The sequence below is a fragment of the Cladophialophora psammophila genome (genome assembly GCF_000585535.1).
Source record: "Cladophialophora psammophila CBS 110553 chromosome Unknown aczJe-supercont1.9, whole genome shotgun sequence".
In the NCBI taxonomy this organism is placed as follows: domain Eukaryota; kingdom Fungi; phylum Ascomycota; class Eurotiomycetes; order Chaetothyriales; family Herpotrichiellaceae; genus Cladophialophora; species Cladophialophora psammophila.
In genome coordinates, this window is record NW_006912930.1 from 1,116,902 (window position 1) to 1,140,196 (window position 23,295).

General features: G+C 53.1%; 7 protein-coding genes across 7 annotated transcripts; 4 read left to right on the plus strand and 3 right to left on the minus strand.

Annotated features, from left to right (window-relative positions):
- Nucleotides 1-172: 172 nt before the first annotated feature.
- On the plus strand, nt 173-2,540 carry A1O5_06590 (uncharacterized protein; the record flags this gene model as incomplete). The annotated part of the gene is made up of 4 exons (XM_007747183.1): nt 173-540; nt 664-783; nt 886-911; nt 1,009-2,540. 4 exons carry the CDS (start codon nt 173-175, stop codon nt 2,538-2,540), a joined length of 2,046 nt encoding a protein of 681 aa, XP_007745373.1.
- A 2,946-nt stretch (nt 2,541-5,486) lies between these two features.
- Nucleotides 5,487-6,189, plus strand: A1O5_06592 (uncharacterized protein; the record flags this gene model as incomplete). Its single annotated transcript, XM_007747184.1, has 2 exons — nt 5,487-5,867; nt 6,019-6,189. 2 exons carry the CDS (start codon nt 5,487-5,489, stop codon nt 6,187-6,189), a joined length of 552 nt encoding a protein of 183 aa, XP_007745374.1.
- Nucleotides 6,190-6,537: 348 nt separating this feature from the next.
- A1O5_06593 (uncharacterized protein) lies at nt 6,538-6,964 on the plus strand (the record flags this gene model as incomplete). Its single annotated transcript, XM_007747185.1, has 2 exons — nt 6,538-6,692; nt 6,772-6,964. The coding sequence occupies 2 exons, from the start codon at nt 6,538-6,540 to the stop codon at nt 6,962-6,964; spliced, it is 348 nt and encodes a 115-aa protein (XP_007745375.1).
- Nucleotides 6,965-8,412: 1,448 nt separating this feature from the next.
- Nucleotides 8,413-9,576, plus strand: A1O5_06594 (beta-lactamase; the record flags this gene model as incomplete). Its single annotated transcript, XM_007747186.1, has 1 exon — nt 8,413-9,576. The coding sequence occupies one exon, from the start codon at nt 8,413-8,415 to the stop codon at nt 9,574-9,576; it is 1,164 nt and encodes a 387-aa protein (XP_007745376.1).
- A 1,001-nt stretch (nt 9,577-10,577) lies between these two features.
- On the minus strand, nt 10,578-12,137 carry A1O5_06595 (uncharacterized protein; the record flags this gene model as incomplete). Its single annotated transcript, XM_007747187.1, has 1 exon — nt 10,578-12,137. One exon carries the CDS (start codon nt 12,135-12,137, stop codon nt 10,578-10,580), a length of 1,560 nt encoding a protein of 519 aa, XP_007745377.1.
- Nucleotides 12,138-13,665: 1,528 nt separating this feature from the next.
- A1O5_06596 (uncharacterized protein) lies at nt 13,666-15,694 on the minus strand (the record flags this gene model as incomplete). The annotated part of the gene is made up of 2 exons (XM_007747188.1): nt 13,666-15,415; nt 15,453-15,694. 2 exons carry the CDS (start codon nt 15,692-15,694, stop codon nt 13,666-13,668), a joined length of 1,992 nt encoding a protein of 663 aa, XP_007745378.1.
- A 6,281-nt stretch (nt 15,695-21,975) lies between these two features.
- Nucleotides 21,976-22,455, minus strand: A1O5_06597 (autophagy-like protein 8; the record flags this gene model as incomplete). Its single annotated transcript, XM_007747189.1, has 3 exons — nt 21,976-22,009; nt 22,068-22,300; nt 22,366-22,455. The coding sequence occupies 3 exons, from the start codon at nt 22,453-22,455 to the stop codon at nt 21,976-21,978; spliced, it is 357 nt and encodes a 118-aa protein (XP_007745379.1).
- Nucleotides 22,456-23,295: the final 840 nt, after the last annotated feature.

Genomic DNA, 23,295 nt, shown 5'->3' on the forward strand with positions numbered 1-23,295 from the left:
ATGACAGAGCCCATTCGATCGGAAAGCGAGAAACATAAAAATTACAGCCCCAAAAAGACCAGCCCCAAGATTTGCAAACTGATATGGCTCTCTTGTCCTGAGCTCTCTTGTCCTTCTCGCCCAATAAAGGCAGCACTTTGTCCGAAACGAAGTAATGGCCATGCTCTCTACCATGGCGCCTCGCTCCTTCGGTGACCCTACTAATAGTAATGGTTTCAGTCCCTCCTTTGCCGGCCCAGGTCCTGGTAGTGGGAGCGGCACTATGACATCGTCCCCCAGTGCTCGCGTGGGTGATGGGCCGAGCCCCCTAGGCGTTCGACCCGACCGACCATGTGACGGGTGTCGACGTCGCAAGAGTCGCTGCGTCATCAACCCAGATGCTGCCTCTTGCGTGATGTGCCAATTCCACAAGCAGGCCTGTACCTTTATCGAAGAGGCAGCTCCGCGGCGACGAAAACAGCCCAACAACCCTGGGCCTGGGGCGAGTGCTGCAAACTCCGAGAATGCTTCGGTTGCTTCCCTAGCTCGGCAGAGACGATCGTGAGGACCCCCCTTTTTCCCACCCTTTATCAAAAACCCACCCCTCCCTCGTCCACCCCCAAGACCACTGCTCCGGGTCTGCGTATGTTTCCCCCTATCATCAGGCTAAAGCATAGATAACAGAGGTTCCGATGGCAATGGCCCTGCCCCACGACGGCAATCTGCTGAATCCATTCGCATTGGCCCTGTCATCGACGATTATGCAAACTTGCAGGGCGAGTCACTACTGAAAAAAACGCTGGGGTACGTATAGTTGTGTCGTGGTGGAAAGTCCCTGTTCCGCAAGAGCCTTGTCTTTTCTCCTCACCCACCTTTATTTCCCAAAGCTGATATGGTCATGGCTAGGCTGCAAAATCATAGGTATGCCAAATGTAGGTTGCCCTTTTAACACTGTTGTCATTTTCGGTCGATCTCAGCACCCGGCAAGTCTTTATGTATATAGGTACCCGCTAACGGAGACCTCGTTAGACATTGGACCTACCGACGAACATGACTTTGCCCTGCTAGATCTTCGACTGTACGACGACATCAAGGGTGAAAGTCCCGCTGATCAAGGTTCTTTCCGCAAAGTCGGACCCAATGAGTTCTTCCACCAATATGCCGACTCCGACTCGCCGAATCATGCAAGAGAGGTCGAGGAGCTCGACAACATTGAACGCATCGTCGCCCCTCACGGTGAAGCTCTGATCAAACTCTACTTCCGGATAGTCCATCCAAGCTTTCCCATCTTGCATAAGAAGGTCTACTTGGAGAAGTATGGCCGGACCCATCGGGAGTTCTCGCCTCCCTTACTTGCTGCCGTATACATCCTGGCCTTGAATTGGTGGTCCTACAGCGCCGAGCTCGCGAAGCAGACAAAGCCAAACGTCGGCGAACTTGAAGACGTCGCCTACCGAACGTTGCAAGACGTCTCACACCGAGCAAAACTATCCACCGTGCAGGCAGGGCTGCTGCTACTGCAACGACCGGGCAGCAACCAGGCGTGGCAGCTGACCGCTCAACTCGTCGCCATAAGCCAAGATCTTGGGTTGCATCTGGACTGTTCAAATTGGCGAATACCGTCTTGGGAAAAAGGGCTTCGGAAACGACTGGGCTGGGCTCTTTTCATGCAAGACACTTGGTCGGCCTTGATATACGGACGGCCTCCTCACATTTCGTCGACCAACTGGGCCGTGCAGCCTGTGATCAGTAGCGATTTCCCCGAAAGTGCCGCCGACGAGGATGAGGAGGACGGCAGCACCGAGGTCGAAAAGGGCAGGACTCTGTTCAGTGCGATGATCACTCTGACCAAGATGCTTGCCGAGGTGCTGGAGGCGCTCTACTCGCTGAGGTCGGAAACCGAGGTCAAGAATTCCTACGACAGCACCAAAGCCATCCTTGACCGCGCCAAACCGATTCAACTCAAGCTTCGATCTTGGTACGCCGACATGCCCGAGACGCTGCGCATGGACGCCACCAGAGTCGGCAAGCTGAGCTCGGTGGGCTACCTGCACCTGGCCTATTTTGCCACGGAAATCACGCTGCACCGACGGATCCTGCGCTCGCTCTCGCACAACACAGACCCGTACATGATCCAAATATGTCGATCAGCCGCAAAAGCTAGACTCATCAGCGCCATGGACTTTTTCAACCGCCTCAAGCCCGAGCACCTCCAGTCGTTCTGGTACTTTGCCTCGAAATTCAACTTCGCGCTCATCGGCACCTTTGCGGGTCTGTGCTTCGTCACCTCAGTCAGCCAGGAAGAGGCAGAGTTCTACCAGAGACGGCTGCAGGAGTACCGGTGGACGCTGAGGGTGTCGAATAAGAGTGCCGAGTTCTTGGAGATTGCTAGTGGCATTCTCGAGTCGGCCGTGGGATCGTTGCTGAAGGCTGCAGATGCCATTGACAGTCGACGATGGTCGTTCCCCATGCTTCAACAACAGCCCGAAGAAGATACGGCGATGGAGTCGTTCTTCCCCAGTACTGAAGATGCCTTCTTTGACACGCAGATGGAGTCGTGATTCATTGACGCTCTCGGATGATTGCCACAATTCTTCACGGGGGCGACACCGGACCCCTTTATGCTCAGAGCTGTGTTTCTGGGCGACTTTCCAAGCACTTCCTGGAGAGTCGGCGGAGTCCGTCAGAGGGACTATCGCTTCTCACTAAATAGGGCCGACAACGTACCCGAAACCCTGACCTGCTCGAAAACGTAGCACCTTGCGCAAGTGGATGATATTGCAAAAGCTCCCGCTGTCTCACCACCGGAATTTCGACGCCAGCACTCCCCCCTAAGCAACATGACCACACGCCGCTTTTTGCTCGGGTTGGCACGCGCCTGGCTCGACTTCGGCCACCTCACACCTCACCCTTCGCACTGCAGTACAGGACCCAACGAATCCTCGGACACGGATAACAATGCGTCAACGCGGAGCCTAATATCCGTCCACCATATCTGAGAAATCTCTGCGCTGTCCTGTGAAGCTCAATGGAGTTGTTGTCGGGGGAAGATGGCGTCGCCGCCAACGCCGACCATCACTCAGTCCTGGTGGCCTGCCCCTGCTCCATGCAGCGAATCACGGGTCCTAAGGACGACAATTGACGTTTAAAGATGTCTTATCCTAATGGGCTCTTCTGGCATCGGCGGCAGCGGCGGCCAGAAATCTCCCCAAAAGAGGCATTCTGTTACATCGAGGCGGGCGACTTCCTTACGCCTAGGTACTTGACCAATGTCTCCTTCAAGAGTTTCTGTGTTGGCGGGAGAATAAATTGCGCAGACGGACCCGTCATCAGTATTCTGTGATGTTGGTCCCTTCGGTTGGCGGGCCAATGGTATCCCTCCCGGTTCTGCGGAATGTCTGTCTACCCTTTTCTCGACATCCATGTTTGCCGATTCACCTCTATTCTGTTGCCGAAGGGGCCAAGCGGAGGGGTGCGTATAGTACCATGCTGCAGGCGGTGTGTGGCCTCTCTCTTAACACCGCTCTCGTGGTGCTGCTACGCACAGACGTTGTAAAGGGAGTTCATTCGTGCAAGAGGGCCGATACAAGCAAGATCTAGACAGCAAAGGCCGCTATATATACGCGCCCTCCCCAATTACCAATACAAACCCGCCACTGGTGGTTCTTCGGGCAAAACTCTGAACCACGAATACAAACCGTCTTATCGTTCCGTGCTTTCACCCCGTGGAATGAGACGGTTGTGCCCGTCTGACTGGCTTTTCCAAACTTGGCAGCCAGCAAGAAAAGTTATATCTTTGTCTTGATCTTTTTGGGAGGCACAGTCTCATGAACAGCCAAGATAGTGATGATGACAATAAAGGTGATCCCAGTGTTTATTGGTGTGGCTTACCATGAACATCGAAGTTTCCGTCGATGTCTTACATAGTTCGTGCCAGAGAGTTCATCATGTAGCTGAAATATTGGCGGTTCCTGGGAGACGAAAGGAGGGAGGCCACGCAAAGAAATGCGGCCGGATTGGAAAGAAGACCAAGGGCAACACAGCCTGGCGTAGCGTTCGTGCCCCCCCTTCAAGTTAGGGAGGTTGTCACAAAACTTCTCACTTTCTTAGTGGACAAAGCAGATTTTCAAATAGACCTCAAAGCCTACTACGTATCGAATCTTGAAATTTTTCGCCGGCCATTGGATTGGCCTTTGAGCTGGGCGCCCTTGAGCACGATTACCGGGGCTGGAAAGAGTTTGCTTCGACCATGAGCATGGTGTGTGGTCCTGACTGGGCATTTGTCGGGAACAGATCGAAGACTGGTGTTATCGAGGCCTTCTATCTAGATCTGGAAAAAAACCGAAGAAAAAAAAATGAGACAAAAAGTCACTCTCTCCCTCGGGGAATCGAACCCCGGTCTCCCGCGCTTGCATACGCAGATGACGATATGACAAGCGGAAATCATGACCACTAGACCAAGGAAGACGAATTCACTGGGTTAGAGCCCTGTGACTTGGTTCTGATTGTGGGAGACAAACGGGCAACTTGATAATAAGAAGTGATAAAATATTTTAGTGGAGCCGTCATACAAGACACCCACGTGACACCGCGCTTATCTTCATCGAACGGAGTTTCGAGACTTCAATAATACATATTACAATCCCTGTTTACATCAGGAAGATACATAGCAACAGATTGCATCTCATGACCCCTGAATCCAACAATGATGTGAGCGACGCGCTCTCCCTGCCTTCTCCTCACAGACATGACTGTCTTGCCTGTCCATTCAGTTGTGACATTTGGTTGCACTCGCCAGCCACTGATCCCACATTGAGCCGCTCTTCAGAGTGTAATCGAGACAGCTCTTCTTTTGGCCTTTGCGATGATCTTGTCCCAGCCTGTGGTGGCATTGGCTCCCGTCCAACCTTGTGAAATTCTACCATTACAAGAGCCGTGCGGATTGGCGACTGTGAGAGCGGGCAATCTCACTATCTCGCCTCCACATGCTTCAGGGGGTCGGGTATGCTTGGATAATGCATTTGCAGTTGAGGCTCCATTTTTGCGAGCAAAAACATGTTCACCGCCCTCTTCAGCCGCCTCGCATCGGCTTTTGGATGTGGTGCCGGTAACAGGTCCTCGTTGATCAGGCTGGGTGAAACCATGCTCAATCACGTGCGGGACATCTCGGATTGAAGCAGCGGCCCGAAGATGTTGGAATAGAAAGTTCTGATGTCGAGATTCCGACGTCGAGCCCGTTGTTACACGAAAGGCGGGTCGCGTCGATTCCCAACATCTCAAATGCAGACAGCGGTCAAGTCCGTTTCGACAGGCCGACGCTTCTCTCCTCAGTACTGGCGGGCGCCTTATCCGGATTCATACTCTCCACGGATCGTCACACATGATGCAATTAGCAACTCCGGGGTCGCGGGTCATAGAATGGCAATACTGATACTTATGTCCTCTCTCGTTTCAAAGACATGAGATTGCGGAGATGCACGGGCCATACAGTCTCATTCGCGATCACAATGGCAACCGCAACCGACGTTGATCTTCACACGGTGCTCAGCACGACGCAGCAGAGCCCGCCAGATACCCATGCCCACAGCAACGAAGCCTCAACATCAACCTCGTTGACTCCCGTTTCGGTTGAACCGGATTTGGGCTCGGAGGAGGAGGCACCCGTAAATGCTGCAGGGTCGATACCCGAGGGAGGCTACGGCTGGACGATTGTCTCGATTTGTGCGCTCTTGACGTTCTGGTTTAATGGGATCAGCGGCAGCTGGGGAGTCGTCCAGGCGGCTCTTTTGCGGTCGCAGCTCACCGATACGCCCACGTCGACCATTTCTTTCGTCGGCACTCTCGGACTCGCCTGCGTCGTGGCATTCGGGCTGTTCGGGATCCGTCTGGTTCGCCTTGTTGGCGCACGTACGGTGGCTCTGCTAGGTGTCGCCCTTGTTTCACTGGGCGAGATCTGTTCTTCCTTTACGACATCCAACATCGGGGGTCTGTCTTGGTGCCTGCCTATGCTATTCAATCTCCAACACTCTGCCGACACAGTATTTTATGGCGCGACTTGGCCTGGCTTCTGGCCTGGTCAAGTTCGGCGGCGGCAGTGGTGCTACTGTTCTCGCCGTAGCGATTGACGCACCGATTAATCGAGTGGGCATCCCGTGGACATATCGAATCCTGGGCTTGTGCTCTCTTGCCACGAGTGGACCGGCCGTGTAGTTTATGCAGGAGCGAGTCCCCATTGGAAGGGTCCCCTTTCTTGATCTGTCATCTTCAAGAATCTGCCCTTTACAGCAATCTTTTGTGCTGGCGGGGTTGGGACATTTGCACTCTTCGTCCCCCCATTTGTCCTCTGGTCGCGCAGAGGTTCGGTCTGAGCTCGTCCACCGGGGCAGGACTAGTCGGTGCTTTCAACGCATGCACCGCCGTTGGCCGGTTCGTCTCGGGCTGGCTCAGCGATTTCATCGGCCAGTGAATATATTCTTGTTGGGGATGATCCTGAATGCTGTGAGTATGTTGGCCATCTGACCTGTTTCCGACTCTCTCGCTCCCCTTGTGGTCTTTGCCATGTTGAACGGCCTGGCGAACGGCGGCTTTTTCACCCTTTACCCAGTCGTGGTGGCCAGCATGGCTGCTCGCGTTGAGAACAGCGAGTCCGGCCGCGTGGCGATATCAATGGGCATGGCAATCTCGGGGTGGACAGGGGGCTATTTGATGGGCGTGTGAGTGCCTCCCTTCCTTTTGCTGCGGTCTGATTTCCGCGAATCAGCTGACTCTAACCAACCCTGGTCCCTACTGTAGACCTATTGCAGGCTATCTCCTTCAAGCCTCGGGGCTAGGAGGCTCAGGAGGAACACAACAGGCCAAGTCCGGCGCCTCGATCGATCCATACAGGCTGGCGATATTCTACGCTGGCGGCGTCGCCCTCGCGGCAGCCGCGGGTGTCTCGATTGCGAGACTAAAACTCGAACACGGCGTGAGGAAGAGGGTCTAATAACTCATGAATCGTTGTGGACTGGCCATGAGAAAAACTATGCTAGTTGTTCTGGACACGCGGGCCATGTCGTCTGCGCATGAAATGTAACAATAGCGATATATCTACACAAAGATCCATTCATGAATGGAAAGGAAAGAAAATACCATGGGCTCCGCTGAGAGCATCAGTGTGAGTATGGGCATGAGCGAACTGCTCCATAGACGAGCATCTAACTACGTACTTGACTACTCACTACCCCCTTACTTCGCCACCTACATACCTAGCGAGCCCAGGGAGATACGGAGTACATATAGTACATCACATAGACAGCTCCGTGATTCCACCGTCTCCTCAGAGGAATAACTCTACCTTCAGCTTCCACTTCAGCCTCCTTACTGAGCTACTCACTCACTCAACCACTCGCTCACTTACACTCACTCACTCAATTTATGCATCTACTCATGTCCTCAGCCGCTTCTTTCCTTGATTCCCTTGGGATTGGTGCATATTCCACAACAAAGTCCGTTCTTCTTCTCTCTGTATGATAAGTACTCCGTCCCCAGCTCGCTCAATATGAGAGTCGGTGAATGAGTATGGACTCCGTACTGTAGGCAGTAACCGACCTAGAACCGAGCTCTCAATACTGATATTTAACATGCCCGAATTTTCGGCCGAGAGAAGGCCTCGTCACCCACAACCATGGACATAATTGGGTACATAGATCCGAGTGGCTACAGTAGCTGTTGTGTAAGTACCACCGAGCTGGTCTACCTAACAACAAACAGCCCCTACAAATCTCACATTCTGGAGCGGGGGCCTAATTATGCACGCAGGGTTTAGCCTTCTCACATGCGTATCTATGTCCTCCATATTTGCCCAACTAACCAACGGCGCCTGGTGTCCGGGAGTAATGCCACGACATAAAACTAACTACCTGCTGCCCGCCTGACCAATCGACCAATGCACAACAAATGCAAGCTACAACTCACTCACACTCTCTCACGGCTATATCAATCACGCCTATTGGCCCGAGCGCGCCTCGCAAGGTTCCCCCGCGCCGAAAGTGCTCGAGTCTCTAGGCTCTAGTTGGATTCTTGCCTCGGTTCGAAGCGACACATAGCCTCTTTTTTTTGGCTGGAGCCTGGTGGGAGAGGTGAGTTGGCCTTAGGATGGCTGGGACCTGAGAAGCTCGGAAGGATTTCTAGGGTGTGTAGGCATCGTATAAATAAGACAGGAGGAAGACACAGTTGCATCAGGTACGATATTAGATGGTAGAGGAAGGGCAAGGGAAGAAGAAAAGGGTACAAAGAAAAGAAGGACGAAAAGGGCCTTAATCTTGGCGGCCGGGTCAAAGAATAGGTATATAAATAAGACTTCACAACCGGTCCAGTCCAGTCCAGTCCAGTCCAGAACACACCAACCCAATTCAATTCAGTCCAATCCAGTCCAAAGAGAAAGCAAAAATCATGGCTATGGTCCAAGGCCACTGCGACCCTCGCTTCGAACCTGTCAAGCAACTGCTCGCGGAGAAAATCGCCAATGGCGAAGAGCTGGGCGCCTCGCTCGTGCTCAACATCGGCGGCAAGGATGTGGTCGACATCTGGGGGGGATACTTTGACGAAGCCAAGACGAAGCCCTGGGAGTCGGACACCATCACCAACGTGTGGTCGTCGACCAAGACGATCGCGACCTTTGCGTGCCTGGTCGCCCACGAGCGCGGCCTGCTCAACGTCGATGACCCCGTGGCCAAGTACTGGCCCGAGTTCGGCGCAAAGGGCAAGGAGGGAGTCCTGGTCCGCCACCTCATGTCCCACACGGCCGGCGTCGCGGGCTGGGACGACAAAATCACCGCCGAGGAGATCTGTGACGTGCCCAGCGCGACAGCGCGTCTGGCCGAGCAAGCGCCCTGGTGGGAACCAGGCACGGCCAGCGGCTACCACTCAGTCTCCATGGGCCACCTGCTAGGCGAGGTGATCCGGCGCTCGACGGGAAAGCCCATGAAGCAGTTCGTGGCCGAGGAGATAGCGGGGCCTCTGGGCGCAGACATGCAGATCGGGGCCGCCGAGAAGGACTGGCCGCGCGTGTCGCCCGTGACGCCTCCACCGCCCATGGCCTTTGACTTTGCAAAGATGGACCCCAACAGCCCGACGGTCAAGGCGTTCAGCAACCCGCCGATGGACGCGCGAGTCGCATTGGAACCCTACTGGCGCCGCGCCGACATGGCGGCCGTCAACGGGCACACCAACGCGCGCTCCCTGAATCGCATCCTCCGCGCCATCCCCAACGGCGGCACCGTCGACGGCGTCAAGCTCCTCTCCCCGGAGACCGTCGAGCTGATTTTCCGCGAACAGGCCAACGGCACTGATCTGGTCATCGGCATGCCCCTGCGCTTCGGCATCGGATACGGTCTCGGCGGCGGCTGCACGGCACAGACCGTACCCTGGCTGCCGACGGAGAAGATGTGCTTCTGGGGCGGATGGGGCGGCAGCCTGGAGATCATGGACTGTCATCGCAACGTCACCTTTACGTATGTCATGAACAAGATGGGCGAGGGCATTTTGGGCAACAGTCGCTCCAAGGAGTTTACCGAGCTGGTGTGGAAGATTCTGAAAGAGCAGGAGGAGGCTTGAGCTAGATAGAAGCAGCATTTAGAGTGACAAAGGTGACCAGGGAATTGTAGCACGCAGAAAGTGCCTGGCTGACAAGGCTAGCTTGCCGCAACCGTCACTGACCGAGCAGCCCGGGCGTGAAGCTTTGAACTGTCAGGGGCTCATGTATGGTAGATAGACATCTCCCCTCATCTACGTATCTAGCCATTCTCCCAACAGGGGTACATACTCTGATCAGGACGGCTTGTTTGCTCTTCCGCTTTTCTAGGGAATAGCAGTGCTGTGACAAGCAGATTGCGCAGCTCTCAAGTCTCAAATGAAGCGGCATTTCTTGACTGCAAACTGACCGTTGCTCGCGATGGACATGGTCCACTTCAACGGGTAGCCGAGGCTACGAGGACAGATGAAGTTCGCCTCCCCAGAGCATTTCGACCTGGACTGAAAAGGATCGTGGCTAGTCATACCGAAAGGGCATCCGTCCGGCTATGGACATAGAGAAGGCAATACGATGCCTAGGTCTCCAGCCATTGCTGCCATAGCCTAAGGCAGGGTCCCGTCGCGAGGTGGTGCCACCGTAGACGTTGAGGTCTACATGGATGAGTTCAACGTACCGCGTGGCATCGCATGAGACCCAGCGCTACTATATCAGTGCGGTCCCAATATGACTTGACGTATCGACTGCGGTATGGATGGGGCGGGTAGGTCGCTTCGTGCGTGGTTTGTACGAATGTCCCAGTGGTGAATTTCTCAACCTAGCCCGAGCAACCGGCCGAATGTGTCGATTGAGGACAGTTACAGACCAACATGTGCCGACCGGGACCAAGAATCGGGGGTGTGGATGCGTGTCCAGATTCGCTAACGCGCTGAATTTGTTAGAGGTTGGATAGTTGCTGTATATAACGACCAGAAGTGCCGGAGGAATCATGCAGCATCAAGTGTTGCCGCGCTTCCTACGCACCAAATCCCATAAAGTCGTCGAGGAACGGCGTCTCGTCAACTTTCTGCGGTATCGTCCACTCTCTTTAGGCAACAAGCTGCAAAACCGCCCCGATAAACTGGACGGCTTGCCCTGCCTGCTCGAGACCTGCTCCCAAATCGTCATAATTCCGCTTCATGCCCTCCCGGCCTAGCATCCTCTTCTTCTGTTCTTCTTGTTCTTCACTTGGTGGTAGAACCGTAACAGGAGCGTCGCCACTCACTTCATGCTCCTCCCCGGCACAGACAAGGTTGAGTTTCCATTTCAGGCGATATTTGACGAAAATATTGTATGTCGAGAATGTAGGGTAGACTTGGCGTTTAAAGTAGACCGGTGGATGAAAGAGAGTGGATGAGGCAGAGCAGCCTAGAAAGATGGCGGCATGTTGACCCATGTCCAGAGCGTGTGGACAGCCAGTGGTGGCGACAGGATGAAGTGACCGCCAGCTTTTCCCGCCAAAGATGACATCGGTTTCTTCAGGAGCGGCCCAGGTGTTCACGGCTGGTGTCGATCGTGAGGTGGTCGATGCGGTACCACGTGAGCCATTGGATGAAGAGACTGGTCTCGATTGTATCTGCTGTAATGCCGGTTCCATGATCGGTACGTCGATAGGTTCGGGCGCTCCCATGAAATCGAAATCGAAAGTGTGGGCTTTCTCTGTGTCAGAATCCCACATCACGCCGGGACAACGGATACCAACTTCACCCTTGAGACTCAGTTCCATATTGACAACTTCAACCGGAGGAAGAGTGGATAGATTGCCATCCGCACAAACAGTTGTTTTACCCCCGTCCAAGTCCGGGATGAGATAGACCTTCAATGGGAGAGGCGTGGGATGCTCTAACTGGATGACCGTCGGATACTCGACTTTGACGACATATGCGTAGCGAGGCGTCTTGGATGGGCGAAAGATCATGGTTGATTTCTGACGGAATGTAAGAGGCGTCGTTGCATACTCAGGAAGTAACATTGGTGTTTTGATAACCTTGCAAAAGGTTCTCGTTTGCATTTTGAAGTCCTGGATCGGGACAGGCACCGACCTTTGTCGCACATACAGAGGATATGTCGCCGTCACGGCTCCGCATCCGGCATGCAAGACATATTCGATATACGCTTCGACAGTCTTTCCTGACATGGCGGACGCGGAGTTATAGTACATGATAGATGGCAGTGGATGCTGGGTCACCTCAATTTCTTTGTGACCCGCGCCGTAAGTGTGCAGGAACCGAAAGTTATGTCGAAATTCATCGCAGTCCTGCCTTTTTGCAAAGCCTGCTTGCGACGTTTCAGGGATTGTAATGGAAAAGGGCCAGGCATGGTGGCCGCCGTCATTGCAGGTGACAGTGCCCTTGTGAAGGACTTGTGTGTGCTCGAAAAATACGGCTCGTCCTCGTTGTATGGACTTGCCACCCTGTGTGGTTTGGGTATACTTGCACTTGGCACGGCCTAAGAGCTTCAAACGCACTGCTGAACATGGCAATTGACGCTCGGGAGGTTCCTCACAAGTCACGTATCCTGTGAGTGTGTCGCCTGGGAAATATGTCGGTTGAGGATCGTCAAGCTCCACTGCCAGCCGGGCAGAGAATTTCGGGGCTGTTCGCGGCATCGCAGTAAGTGATGAAACCAAAGAAATGGTTCGCCTAGTGCTTGCTGGCTTTTGGTGAAGATATGCCCGATTTTGGCGATACAGTTACTTATCGGCTGCATGAATACATCCAGGATTGAAGATACTTGGTTGTCAGCTGTTCAAATAAATCCACCATCGACATTGTTCATCATTGATTAAACGCCATGGTGGCTTGAAACTGGACATGCTTTGTTGTCTTCCCTTGAGCGTTTCATCGGTGTTGTACTTTTCAGCGCCAAATGGAACAACACAGCCATGGTCATGTCGGGGCAATACGGCCTGGGCAAAGGCCAGATATTCAGACAGGTGAGTTCGGCTGGTCTACCGGGGGAAATTGAGTGACAATGAGATCGGATGTGCGAACTGAAAACTAAACCAGAGAAGATGACAGACCTGCTTGGGAAGATTGCCTGCAATGCAACCAGTTCAACTGGAAAGGGGTATCAAGAAGTCGCCACCTAAATGCACCCATCGTGCGCACAGTATGTGGGTATGTGAGTATAATATATTTACAAGAATTGGAGATGTCCGGATTGTGTAAGCGCACTTATGCCGTGTCTTGAATTCCGATAGATGCTGCAACGTCACAGGATAGCATTGCAATTGTCCAAGTCAAACTGAAAGGACGCTGCAAAACAACCTACCGAACTTGGCCAGAGGAAGACCCATCTCTTTTAGTAATTCGTCCCTGAAAAAGTGCTGTCGACGGCTGCAGTAAATTATACCGATGCTCTGTAGTGCCAAACACCGGGAAACCTGGGATTAAAGGCCAAGGCATCGTTCTCAATCCAACTTCCCGGTATCCGGATCTGTCATTCCCAGGCTATCATTCCAGTACCCCCAGCCTTGTGAACAATTGAAACGACATTGGCTAATCTGAGGAATGTGCCAGGCGGGTGCTTGACCATCTGCTCGACATATTCCTTCAATCTTGATGTTCACGATCCTTGCACTTGTCCAAATTGTCCATCTTCTCCGTATGATCAAATAACTTGGTTCTCTGGGCCTCTCCAGCACCCCTGCCACTGCTAGCTCTGGAGGGAAAGTGGTGGAATGAAAGTCACTATATCAGAGTCGGTTGGGTTCAGAGGGATAAGCTTGCTGACACCAACTCTGATGCAACTCGTGGACGGTAGATCAGCAGGTGATCTTCGGACATTAGTGATGAGGGTAGATGGCGACCTGCCGGCGACACGGAGTCTCGTGTCAAGTGCAGGGCAATGGCCCTGTGAGTTCAATCCGTCAGCGGCACGCAAGGCCGACAGAGAGCTGTTGAAATGCAGATCGCATCGACCTTGAAGGCGCAGGTGACGTCCATTGTCAATGTCCGATAGACAACGGGAAAGGAGGCACGATGGGGTCGGCGAGCAGCAAGGAGCTTCAGAACGGACCCCGCATGGGAGTCGTCGGCTCTCATTTGCATCAACAGACCAAACAAAGCGGAGGGTCGCAATTAAGTAATCTTCCTAGATGAGCTGACTACCAGTTCCCTTTCTCGGGATGCGATTCAGATGGGCTCCGCGGGCGGCTTCTGCAGCCGAGCAGCTGCGTTCCTCAGACTGCGTTCCTGCAGACTCTTGGAATAAAGAAATCCCGCCATATGGTTGTGTAGATCGTCGTAAGTGGTGTAGCCGAAATAGCGGCAAATATGCAGCGCTCGAAGCGCGAAGAATCCCTCCTCGGGCTGACCCTCGGCCGACCAGCATCCAGTGAGCAGCGACCACAGGACAAATCTGGCTTGTAGCTCACAAAAAGGGTCGAGACGAGCATTAGGGTTCAGTGGAGTACATTCTTCCGTCCAACCTATGGCAGGACACCAAAATTTCAGGGCATACTGCATTGCCCCTTGGAGCCGCTGCACGTTGGTCTTGGCTGTTTGGAAGCCGATCAAGGTACAGGCGTGAGTCATCAGGATCAACAGAGACAGTCTGACACATTCGGTGCACTTGCACATCAGGTCCATGGCTCCAATGTTGCGGTCCGGGGCAATGGCAAGAAGCCCGCGAAGTACAGCTCTGGCTTTCCGGCACAACCATTCTGCATCGAAACATACCGCCAGGGGAGATAGCCACACCACCTTTGCTATCTCGATGCAGTCAACCAAGTCTGACACGATGCGACCAAGGTCCCACGGAAAAGCACCCATTTTTAACGCCTGGACAAACTGGGACCCCATCCGTATATCGAGCGTGGCGGCAAGATCGGCAATGGCGTCGGTGATGCCCATGGAACCGTTGGGACCACGGGCTACAATCAGTGACGTCGGCTTGGGATAGCCGAAATACTCTAGATTCAATGCCTCTCTCCGAAGGATTGCCATTCGTTCAGGAAGCATTGGACCGGGGTCAAATGTGAACGGTAAAACGGGACGTCTGGCAGTGGACAGAGAAAGTTGATTATCCACGTGAGCAGCCGTCTCGGAGATCCACCGGTCAAGAAGCTGGGTGGGATCCAGCAGATGCAACAGCTTCCCAACAATCTGGAGGTGTTTTCTAACATCGTCATACCGGCCATACTGCATTTCGTTGACGCACAGAAAGAGGATGTCCAGTATGGTTTGTTTATCGACGTCTCCTGAGCGGGAGCAACGAATCAATTCCTTCCGGAGGTAGTGCGAGGCTTTCGCTCGAATCGCTTGAGGATCGTCGGCAGTGGGTGACATATCGAAGACATGCTTCATCCGGGCAAGCATGGCTGCCATCAATGAATAAAGATGATGCTCCTTGTAGACGCTCCGCTGGACGACCGCGCCGATGGGAAATTGACTGATGGTGGACCGCACATGCTTGGGCAGAAAAGCCAATTTGTAGTTGTTGCCCGCGTAGGCGTAAATTTGCAGGGTATGCTGTAGGACGACGTGGATTCTAGGGGTAATCCGGATAGGAGTACTCCTGAAAGGATCAATGCAGTCATAGGAGGTGAAATTCGCCCTGTAGACGGGTGATGACAGCTCGAGCGCTCCTTCATCTTCAAACTGAGGTTCGTCATCGTCAAGATCTAGTTCGCTGCTGCCGGCTAGGACGTGCACCGACAGCGGCTTGCGAGGCCGTGTTGGTGCGATTGGAGGCAATTGCACAGATGCCGTGTCGATCCAGGGTGAAAAGATCTGACGGGCTGGCGTGGAATCCTGCGAAGGTGATCCCGCTGCCAGCTCCTCGTTGGGCGATGACACCGGAGAGGATTCATCACTGCTGGAACTGGGGTTCTCCGTCAGCTTGGGCGAAGGATGACTTGGCCGCAACCATTTCTCCGATGTCCTAGAACAAGGAAAGGAGGACGTTTAGAAAAACTTACCCTTGGCCGGTCTCTTTCCGGTGCCACCCATCCAGAGCGATGCGGCGGGCCGAAGAACAATTGGAGCGAGCAGAGGTGATTTTTTGGGCTTCGACCTTGCGGCTTCGGAAATGTTGGGCGTGGCGATTTATCTGTTTGGCGACCGCGCCATCGCTTTTCGAGAGAGACTTGGACTTGGGATTCTTGTTGACGAAAAGAAAAACCTGGCCCTCTGTGCGATCCGATGCGCGCGGCTTCTTCATTATTGATGCGATAATTGAAGGACGCTCATGCTAGGCCAAGAGGTGATGTGGCGGGAAACAACACCGTAGCAAGGCGGGTCATGCAAGACTCGCACGCCCTCCAAATAAATCCCCCAGCCGACTGAAAAAGGACGTAATGCAGAATTCCTCTCAATCGATGGACATATGACGGGGGGCCGACAATGAAGTCTGATTGACGATGGTGACTTATATCGCTTCCAAAAACTGGGAGTTCAGAGGAAAGAGTTGGTATCGGGAAATTCTGGGGTCGCAAAAAAAGAGTGCCCCAGTTTGCGGGCCAAGAATGAATCGGAAGGGAGGATGGAAGGAAGGAAGGGGGGAGGGAGGAACAAGAGGAGGTAGAGGGGCGTTCGGTCAATCAGTTCAGTCAGTTGGTGAAAAGGCAAGGATGATCATTCAAAAGAGCAAGGGGGGGGAAAAGGATAAAGGATGGGGACGGGACAGAAAAAATCAACCTAGGCATGAAAGAAGTAGTAGCCGGCGAGCGGGAACAAGCAGCGGCTAGCAGCGAGCAGTACCCAGTACCAACAGCAGCAGAAGCAGCAGTATTGAGTTAAGCAGTGGCACAGGCACCCAACAGGCAAGGAAGGGAGACGGACCAAGAAGACACAGCGATGGAGGATGATGATGCTGATGATGGGGTTCACTGGGTCATGCTCATGCATCGCCATCGGCGCCATCACGTCAGTTTCGCCTTTTCGCTCAGGTTGTTCCGGGGAGGGGAAAGAACAAGGTGCTAGGCTTGCTAGGTGGATTGCCACTCTGGCCCGGGCTTGCACCACCTAGAGTTAGCACCCCTAGGTTGGATGGGCTGGCTCCTATCTCCCCAGCTTAGCCAGAGACTAGGTATGGGAAAAGTTGCCCAAGCTCAAGCTGCCCCCAAGGCTTGTTGAGAGGGCATAGGTAATCCGGAAGACGCCTACTTAGGGCCCTGGCATATCAAGTACTTGTAGTCTGGCACCCACTGACCTTTAACTGGCTCCCCGGCTCAGTTATTTGTTTGGCGAGGGTTTGGCCATGGTTTTAGCTAGCCTCCATGCGGAAACTGTATAAGCGAGCGACCCTCAGAAAACACCTCCCAACCCCCCGTACCTTGCCTATTACCTACCTGGTTATCTCTGGCATTTTGTCTCCCACACACCCCCTCCCTGGCGCACTTTGTTGACCCATAAAAATACCTAAGTACCAGTATACACTGCCGAGAAATGCATGCTGATGACCAATCACACAGCGATAATGCCCGTGAAAAGTGGAAAAGTGAGAAGCATCACGGCAAGACGGCTCCTAGAGGTGAGAACGCCCTGGTTAGGTCATGTCAGACGGCAATATGAGAGCAATTGAGAGTAATGAGCTCCAGGGGCCTTTTTGCTAATATGTACTTACTCGGTCAGTCGGTGCAATTTAGACGCAGAATCTCTTTTACCTTGGGCCACTCTTGGTCCCGCGAAACCTGACATACCTCATCCTTTCGTGCTGACTACAGGTGCTGTCCACCACGCGACTGCCTATTGATCCTGCACTTAACTTTCGGCCATGGACCTCGTATTAGTCGTCTCTCCCCTCGACACTGACTAACCCTCCAAGTTGTCACGTTTTGGTTGGCTATCGCACGAGAACTCACCGCTTTCAGTGGCCCAATACGCCCCCTAGATTGCTCGAGAGTTCCCGATCGGTGAGCTCTATAATCGATTACCACGACCTTGCTAGCCTCACCTGGCAAGTATACAGGACTACAGCAGGCAATAACATCAAGCACCGAGAGAGCCAGAGAGTTAGAGGGCCTGTTCCCCTGTTTGCACCCCCAAAGTTTCAGAGGGACCGACGAACACCCATCTTTGGGCTCCATTGCTCCTCCCTCTTCGTTTGTCATCACCGACCACCCAATCTCGGGCGATAAAGCCGGAGGACTTGTCTTGCACTGGATGAGATATTGAGCTCATTGGATGATGGCAGCTGTGCACAGCCGTCAGAGGACCAGCTGTCGGCCGACAATGTGGAGCGACCCGTGCGTTACCCACTGGCAGCGCATTCAAAACAGAGCCTGCCCGATATGGCCTCAAATAGCGAAGATCGTCTTGGTTGGATCTCGCCTGATGAGCATCGGCATCGCTGATAACTGGTGTTCGGCATTTAGGTTCTCCGAAAACTTGAAGTCTTCCGCGGGGGGTGTTGTGCCAGCAGGGACGAGTACAAAGCCTTACCGATGCTTTTTCTCGTGGACCGGAAACTCTTAGTAGCATGGAGTATGGAGACTCCAACGCCATGAAACTAAGACGTCCAGAGCCAGCACATCCTAATTACCGGTCATCCTCAAGAGGCTTATCAATGTCAGCCTTGTAGTGCATGACCTTGCTGCGAGCCACACACGACACACTGTGGAGCGCTTGTTTGCCGATTGCAACATATCTAAACTGTAAAGTCATTGTTGTTGCTATTCGGGCGAGATCATTATGACGCCCTGCTTTGCTTTCCTAGAGGCACATCCATGGACCTTGCCCAAACTACCCTGTAGCAGCCAGAAGCAAGTCGGCAGCATGATCCGCCTTCCAGTCGGACCAAAATTACATGGATGATGCTGTAGCGCGTGTTCAGGGCGGCGAATGCGATGTGCAAGGGGACCAGTAGGCACCCAGGAGGCAGTCTCCTCAGATGTCATTTGTGGCATCAGTGGATGAAGAGGGCTCGACAGTGCCTACTTAGCGACAGTCCATGTCAGGAACGAACTAAGCGAATAAGCGCCCATGTCGACCACCCGCTCCAGGCGTACTATGTTCCCCTTTTGTCGTGGATCAAATGGCATTGGTGGCATGATTGTCATGCGTGACAAACTGTCCCAGTGCAGGGTCTGCTGAGACTTCCACAGCTAGTAATGTCCCTTGAGGGGGTGTTGAGAGCGGTTTGTTTAAACCTTGGAGCCGCCTGATGAGCCCAGGATGTGCCCAGAACGACCGGCGAATCAAGCATGTCGTGTCATGACTTGGACCGACGCGAACAGCTGCCATGCAGGTGCTTAACCAAACAAGGTATTCGGTGGCCTCAACCCGGATGGACTTTTGGCCGCCCCAACTGTGGAGTAAGTAGCAATCGGAATTCCTTCAGAGGATTCCTTTTAGAGGATTCCCTTTTGATTTTCTGATGATCCAGTCGTTCTATTACCCATCACTGACGAGCTTCCGTTTCGTGATCCTTGCTCAAAGATGATCAATTGGATCCATAGTCGGATCTTCGGCTAGGGCCCTAGTGAAACAAAGGGGGCTGCGTGAAGTCGGAGTCTACCGGATCGCCTCTATTGTCTTGTACAGTCGCAGTGGTCATGATTCATGTTGACTCGCACCCAGTTGCAGATCTAGCCCTGGTAGCCCTATGTAGGGCTTCCTCAAACACAGCCAGGATGATCTTTATGGAGCTCTGGATATTTGAACGCGCAAGCACCATTTGCCACATAGAGCAGAATGGGCCATTATGTTACTGTGCTTAATAAAGACGGTGTTGCATGTGGACCTGGATAAACGGTGAATTTATGTGTCAGCAATAGAAAGAAAATGGTGCTGCTGGTGGACGAAGACAATCCACGCCTTGCAGGAAGCCCGATACCATGGGCCGACCTCCGATGGTCGGGCCGGTACCGAGTGCACTCGCACATTCTTAAAAGAAATTAATTTCGATATACTGTGATCCATAAGGCTGTAACCCTATTCGATGCTCTGCGCAGGGTCGACGCCATAGTCCTGGGTAAGTAATGGGTTTGCCTTTGGTAAGAAGTATGCTTCGACAGTCATCTGTTCGTGCAGGGGACTAATCAGCACGCATCAGTTTCAGCTTCTCTGTTGCCTTCGTATATGCAAGCGACCGAGACTCCATGCAGACCACGACACGGCCGAATCATTGTTGCGCATCTTTCTTCCAAAAGCTTGATCGCCGGCAAAGCCGTGGTGTTTGTAAGCCCTTCAAGCGCAGGTATTTGAGCGCGCCCATTAACGCCGACTCTGGGCTTTGTTGTCCTATGTAGTCGTTCATATACTCCGGTACTCGGATACCTTTTTCAGGGACCTACAGGCCCACCTCAGACCAACCGACGCACAAGGTTTTAAGCTGGCATATACCAAATCTCGCTCCGGGACACAATAGATCCTCTGAGCTCGCCGAACACCAGTGATTTACCTTTATCAACGCGTATTGGAGCATTGAATTTTCGAGCCTGCGCGAGGCAATCTTCACATGGCTGTCAACCATAGGTACCCATATGCATCGGGGGCTTCAAATACTCGATGCAGATCGCCCAAGCTGCAACCGCACTGCGGGACACAGAGACTCGACGATCTTTCGAGTGTGACGATCACACCAATTTAAGGAAGATTTTGCGAGAGAAGTGCCTACTCCACCACTCCTGGGTGTGGTTTGAGGAGTGAAGATGCCTGAGACCTGACTCAATCAAGCGGGATGTCGGCATTTATAACCGAGTCTACCACTCTCCGACTGCCTTGATACAGTAATGCACTGGATTTCAGGACCTTTGCAGTTCAACGGCCACAGCGGCACGAGCCAAATCAACCGTCGCATTCAGTCGCCCTAAGCCCGCAGGGCCAGGAAGCTTCCAATATCCTACTGAGGACCACTTGTGCTCCATCGATAATTTGCTTCCGTTGCGGCAAACCCCAAATGTGCCACCACTCATGTTGTGCATCTAAAATCGCACGGATGCTGCAGGACTTCGAATTATTCTTGGAGTTGGCCCCAAGCAGATACAAGGGCGGTCAATGCTTGAGGCTGAGCCGCAAATTGTCTGCCTCGCCTACATGATCCTGGCAAATCTTCAAGCGTGAGTTCCACAGTGGCAGACAGGGAAGGTCGGGTTTGTCGTATGGTCGGCTCACGCCATGCTTTTTGGGCGGAACTTTTGGGCAGACTGCTGCAACTGGACCCGTATCTCTGTGAGACAAACATCCGATATTTCTGTTTCTATAGGGTTCGGCAGTGGGGGTCGCGTCGTAAAGAAAGGACGAACCCTGGACTTGAAGCTGGCGTTTTCGACTCTCTGCTAACATGTGAATGGAAAAATCGGTAGTTCGTTGACAGCCATACACCTTTCAGCTCAACACTCAGCAGCACTAACTTCTCCATCGACCCGTCAGGTTACTGGGTACATCTCGCTCTGTCGCCCTCCTGGTCTCGGAATTGGCGGCCGAAAAGTACAACATGTCGCTATCTGGAACCTCGGACTATCCAAGGGAATGATTTCAACAACGCGAAGAGACTGTGCGTTATGAGGAGTGGGCTAGGATACCTGACGGCAACTTTAATAGGCTGCAATGCGGTCATATTGGTGTTGAAGATAGTGACCTATCATGTGTCCAAAAAGGTCCGAAGAGGGAGCTCGACGAAACATCATATGCTTGATGCGTCCGTCGCCGACTACACAACAGTGTCTCCGTCAGTCACGATTGTCATAGACCGAGGTGGACGAGAAAAAGGCAAAGGACATATTGTAAGAACGCCGTAGAATAGTTAATCCACCCAAAGACCCGACGTTTCCGCGCACAAACCACAATCATTGAAGCAGAAAATAGGAAGCTATCTTGATGATCCATGGACGGAATCACCGACACCGATCAAGAGGTACTAGACACTGATCCTGTTGAAAGGAGCTTGAAGTCGGCCCCGAGTGTCGTTGATGCCACGTGATATATTCTATATTCTGCCCAGGTGGGCGCGATCTCAGGCTGAGAACGAGTGACGCAAGCACCAGATGAACGTGGCGGAAGGCAGGACAGGGAATTGACCTTGGATTCAAGCCTTTATTTGATCCCCCTTGGTGCTTGTCTATTGGTAGCGGAGAGGTAGGAAGCACCTGGGTGATTCAGAAGACGGAATCGCATACTGAATCCTCCATTCTCATTTGCGAAAGTTAGACAGACTCGCAGAAACCTCAAACTTTCAAGGACAGCAAGGAGGAAAGGATATTTGAATCTGTTTCGGGATCAAGCATGGATACAATCAATAGAGGGCCTTCAAAACCTTCCCGCTTGTCGCAAGTAGTTCTTCTCGTGTCTCATTCCTGCTTGCCGTCCACCGTTGAGTCACACTTCCATGGCTCCCATCTTTCTCTGTTGTGTAGTCTCTCTTCTGCAAGCATGAAAGAAGTGTCCAAACGCCAGGGTGCAGCTTAGATGATGTCCATCCATGAAATCAATACACATCGTGACTCCCGGTAGTGGTATGCCGTACGTGACTTTGTTGCGTCGGTCTCAAGGGCTGGGCTTTTACAAGTCGCCGAAGGTATTTTCGCCAGAGTAACTGGGTATTTGTCAGCCATTCCACCATGAGACACGCTGGGTGAGCAGTTGGTACATACGTGATGTAAAGGAAGCCATCCTCGTCCTTGTGCTCGTCATAGATGCTGCTCATGAGGGCATGGGTGGGTGGAAGGACCTCGTCGACGAAGATGAAGATGGCTTTCTCTGGGCTCAGCTTGATGCGCTTGCGAATAACATAGACGAATTGGCCGACGGTCAGATCTGCGGGGACGAGGTACTTCTTCTTGTCGATGGTAGCGATATCAGATTTCTCGACCTTTTCGCAGATAACCTGCAGACAATATGGTCAGTCAAAGGGCCCTCTCAACGAGAACGGAAGGACGAGACTGCACGTACCGGGATGCGATCGGCGTACTTCTGACGAATGCGTTCAGCTTCTGCCTTGCGCTTCTCGAAAGGATGCTCGTCCTTGAACTTGGAACGCATGGTGGTGAATTTGAGGTGGTTCTCGGGTTCTGCTGGTGGGTATAGATGGAGTCTGAGGGTGTGTCGCAGTCTCAGAGAATATGGTCGAGTGTTGATGGTTGAAGGGTACGAGGTAGATGAAGGGAGGATGCCTGGTCGGTGAGTGAGTGAGTGAGTGAGTGAGTGAGTGGGTGGGTAGTGAGGGTTGCGGGCGAGGTTGTTCAAAGGTGCCAGGCGTGGCAGGCAGCACTGGAGTGGGCGGTGATGGCGGTGATAGGCAGGCCAGGGCCCCGTGCTGTGCAGTCGCGAGGTAGTGGGCAGTGCGTAGTGGGCAGTGGGCAGCCGGACAGCGAGTCACCCACAGAACCTAGAACGCAGAAAGTGCCAGGCCACACAGCGCGCGAATGGATGCCCCGCGTTATCAGTGCCTGCCCGCTGCGTCAAGGTGACTTATCATCCCTGATCACGGGATGATGCTCAGCCTGATTATGACTGTCCACCAGGCTTTCAAGTGTTTGGCCACGAGGCTAGATCTTAAATAAGATGGGCGAGTGAGTCACGTCATACTATCATGCTAACAACGGCACAAGGGGACTCGAGGACTCGCAGAAGGACGGTCACAGGCCGCATTGGGTCCTCTACTTCGACTTCATTGTGGCCGCTTTGTTTGACTCCATTGCCGCAGCCTGACTGCACTCATCAATAGCTAGATACCATTGCTTGCGGAATTGGGGGGGGGGGGGGGGCATCATTCTAATCGTCAGATTTGCGCTTCCTTTGCACCTGTACTCGGTCCCTAACCTCAAAGGCTTTCCACTTCAAGATCAGTGGATTCTTAGATCGGAAAAGATCCATTACCTG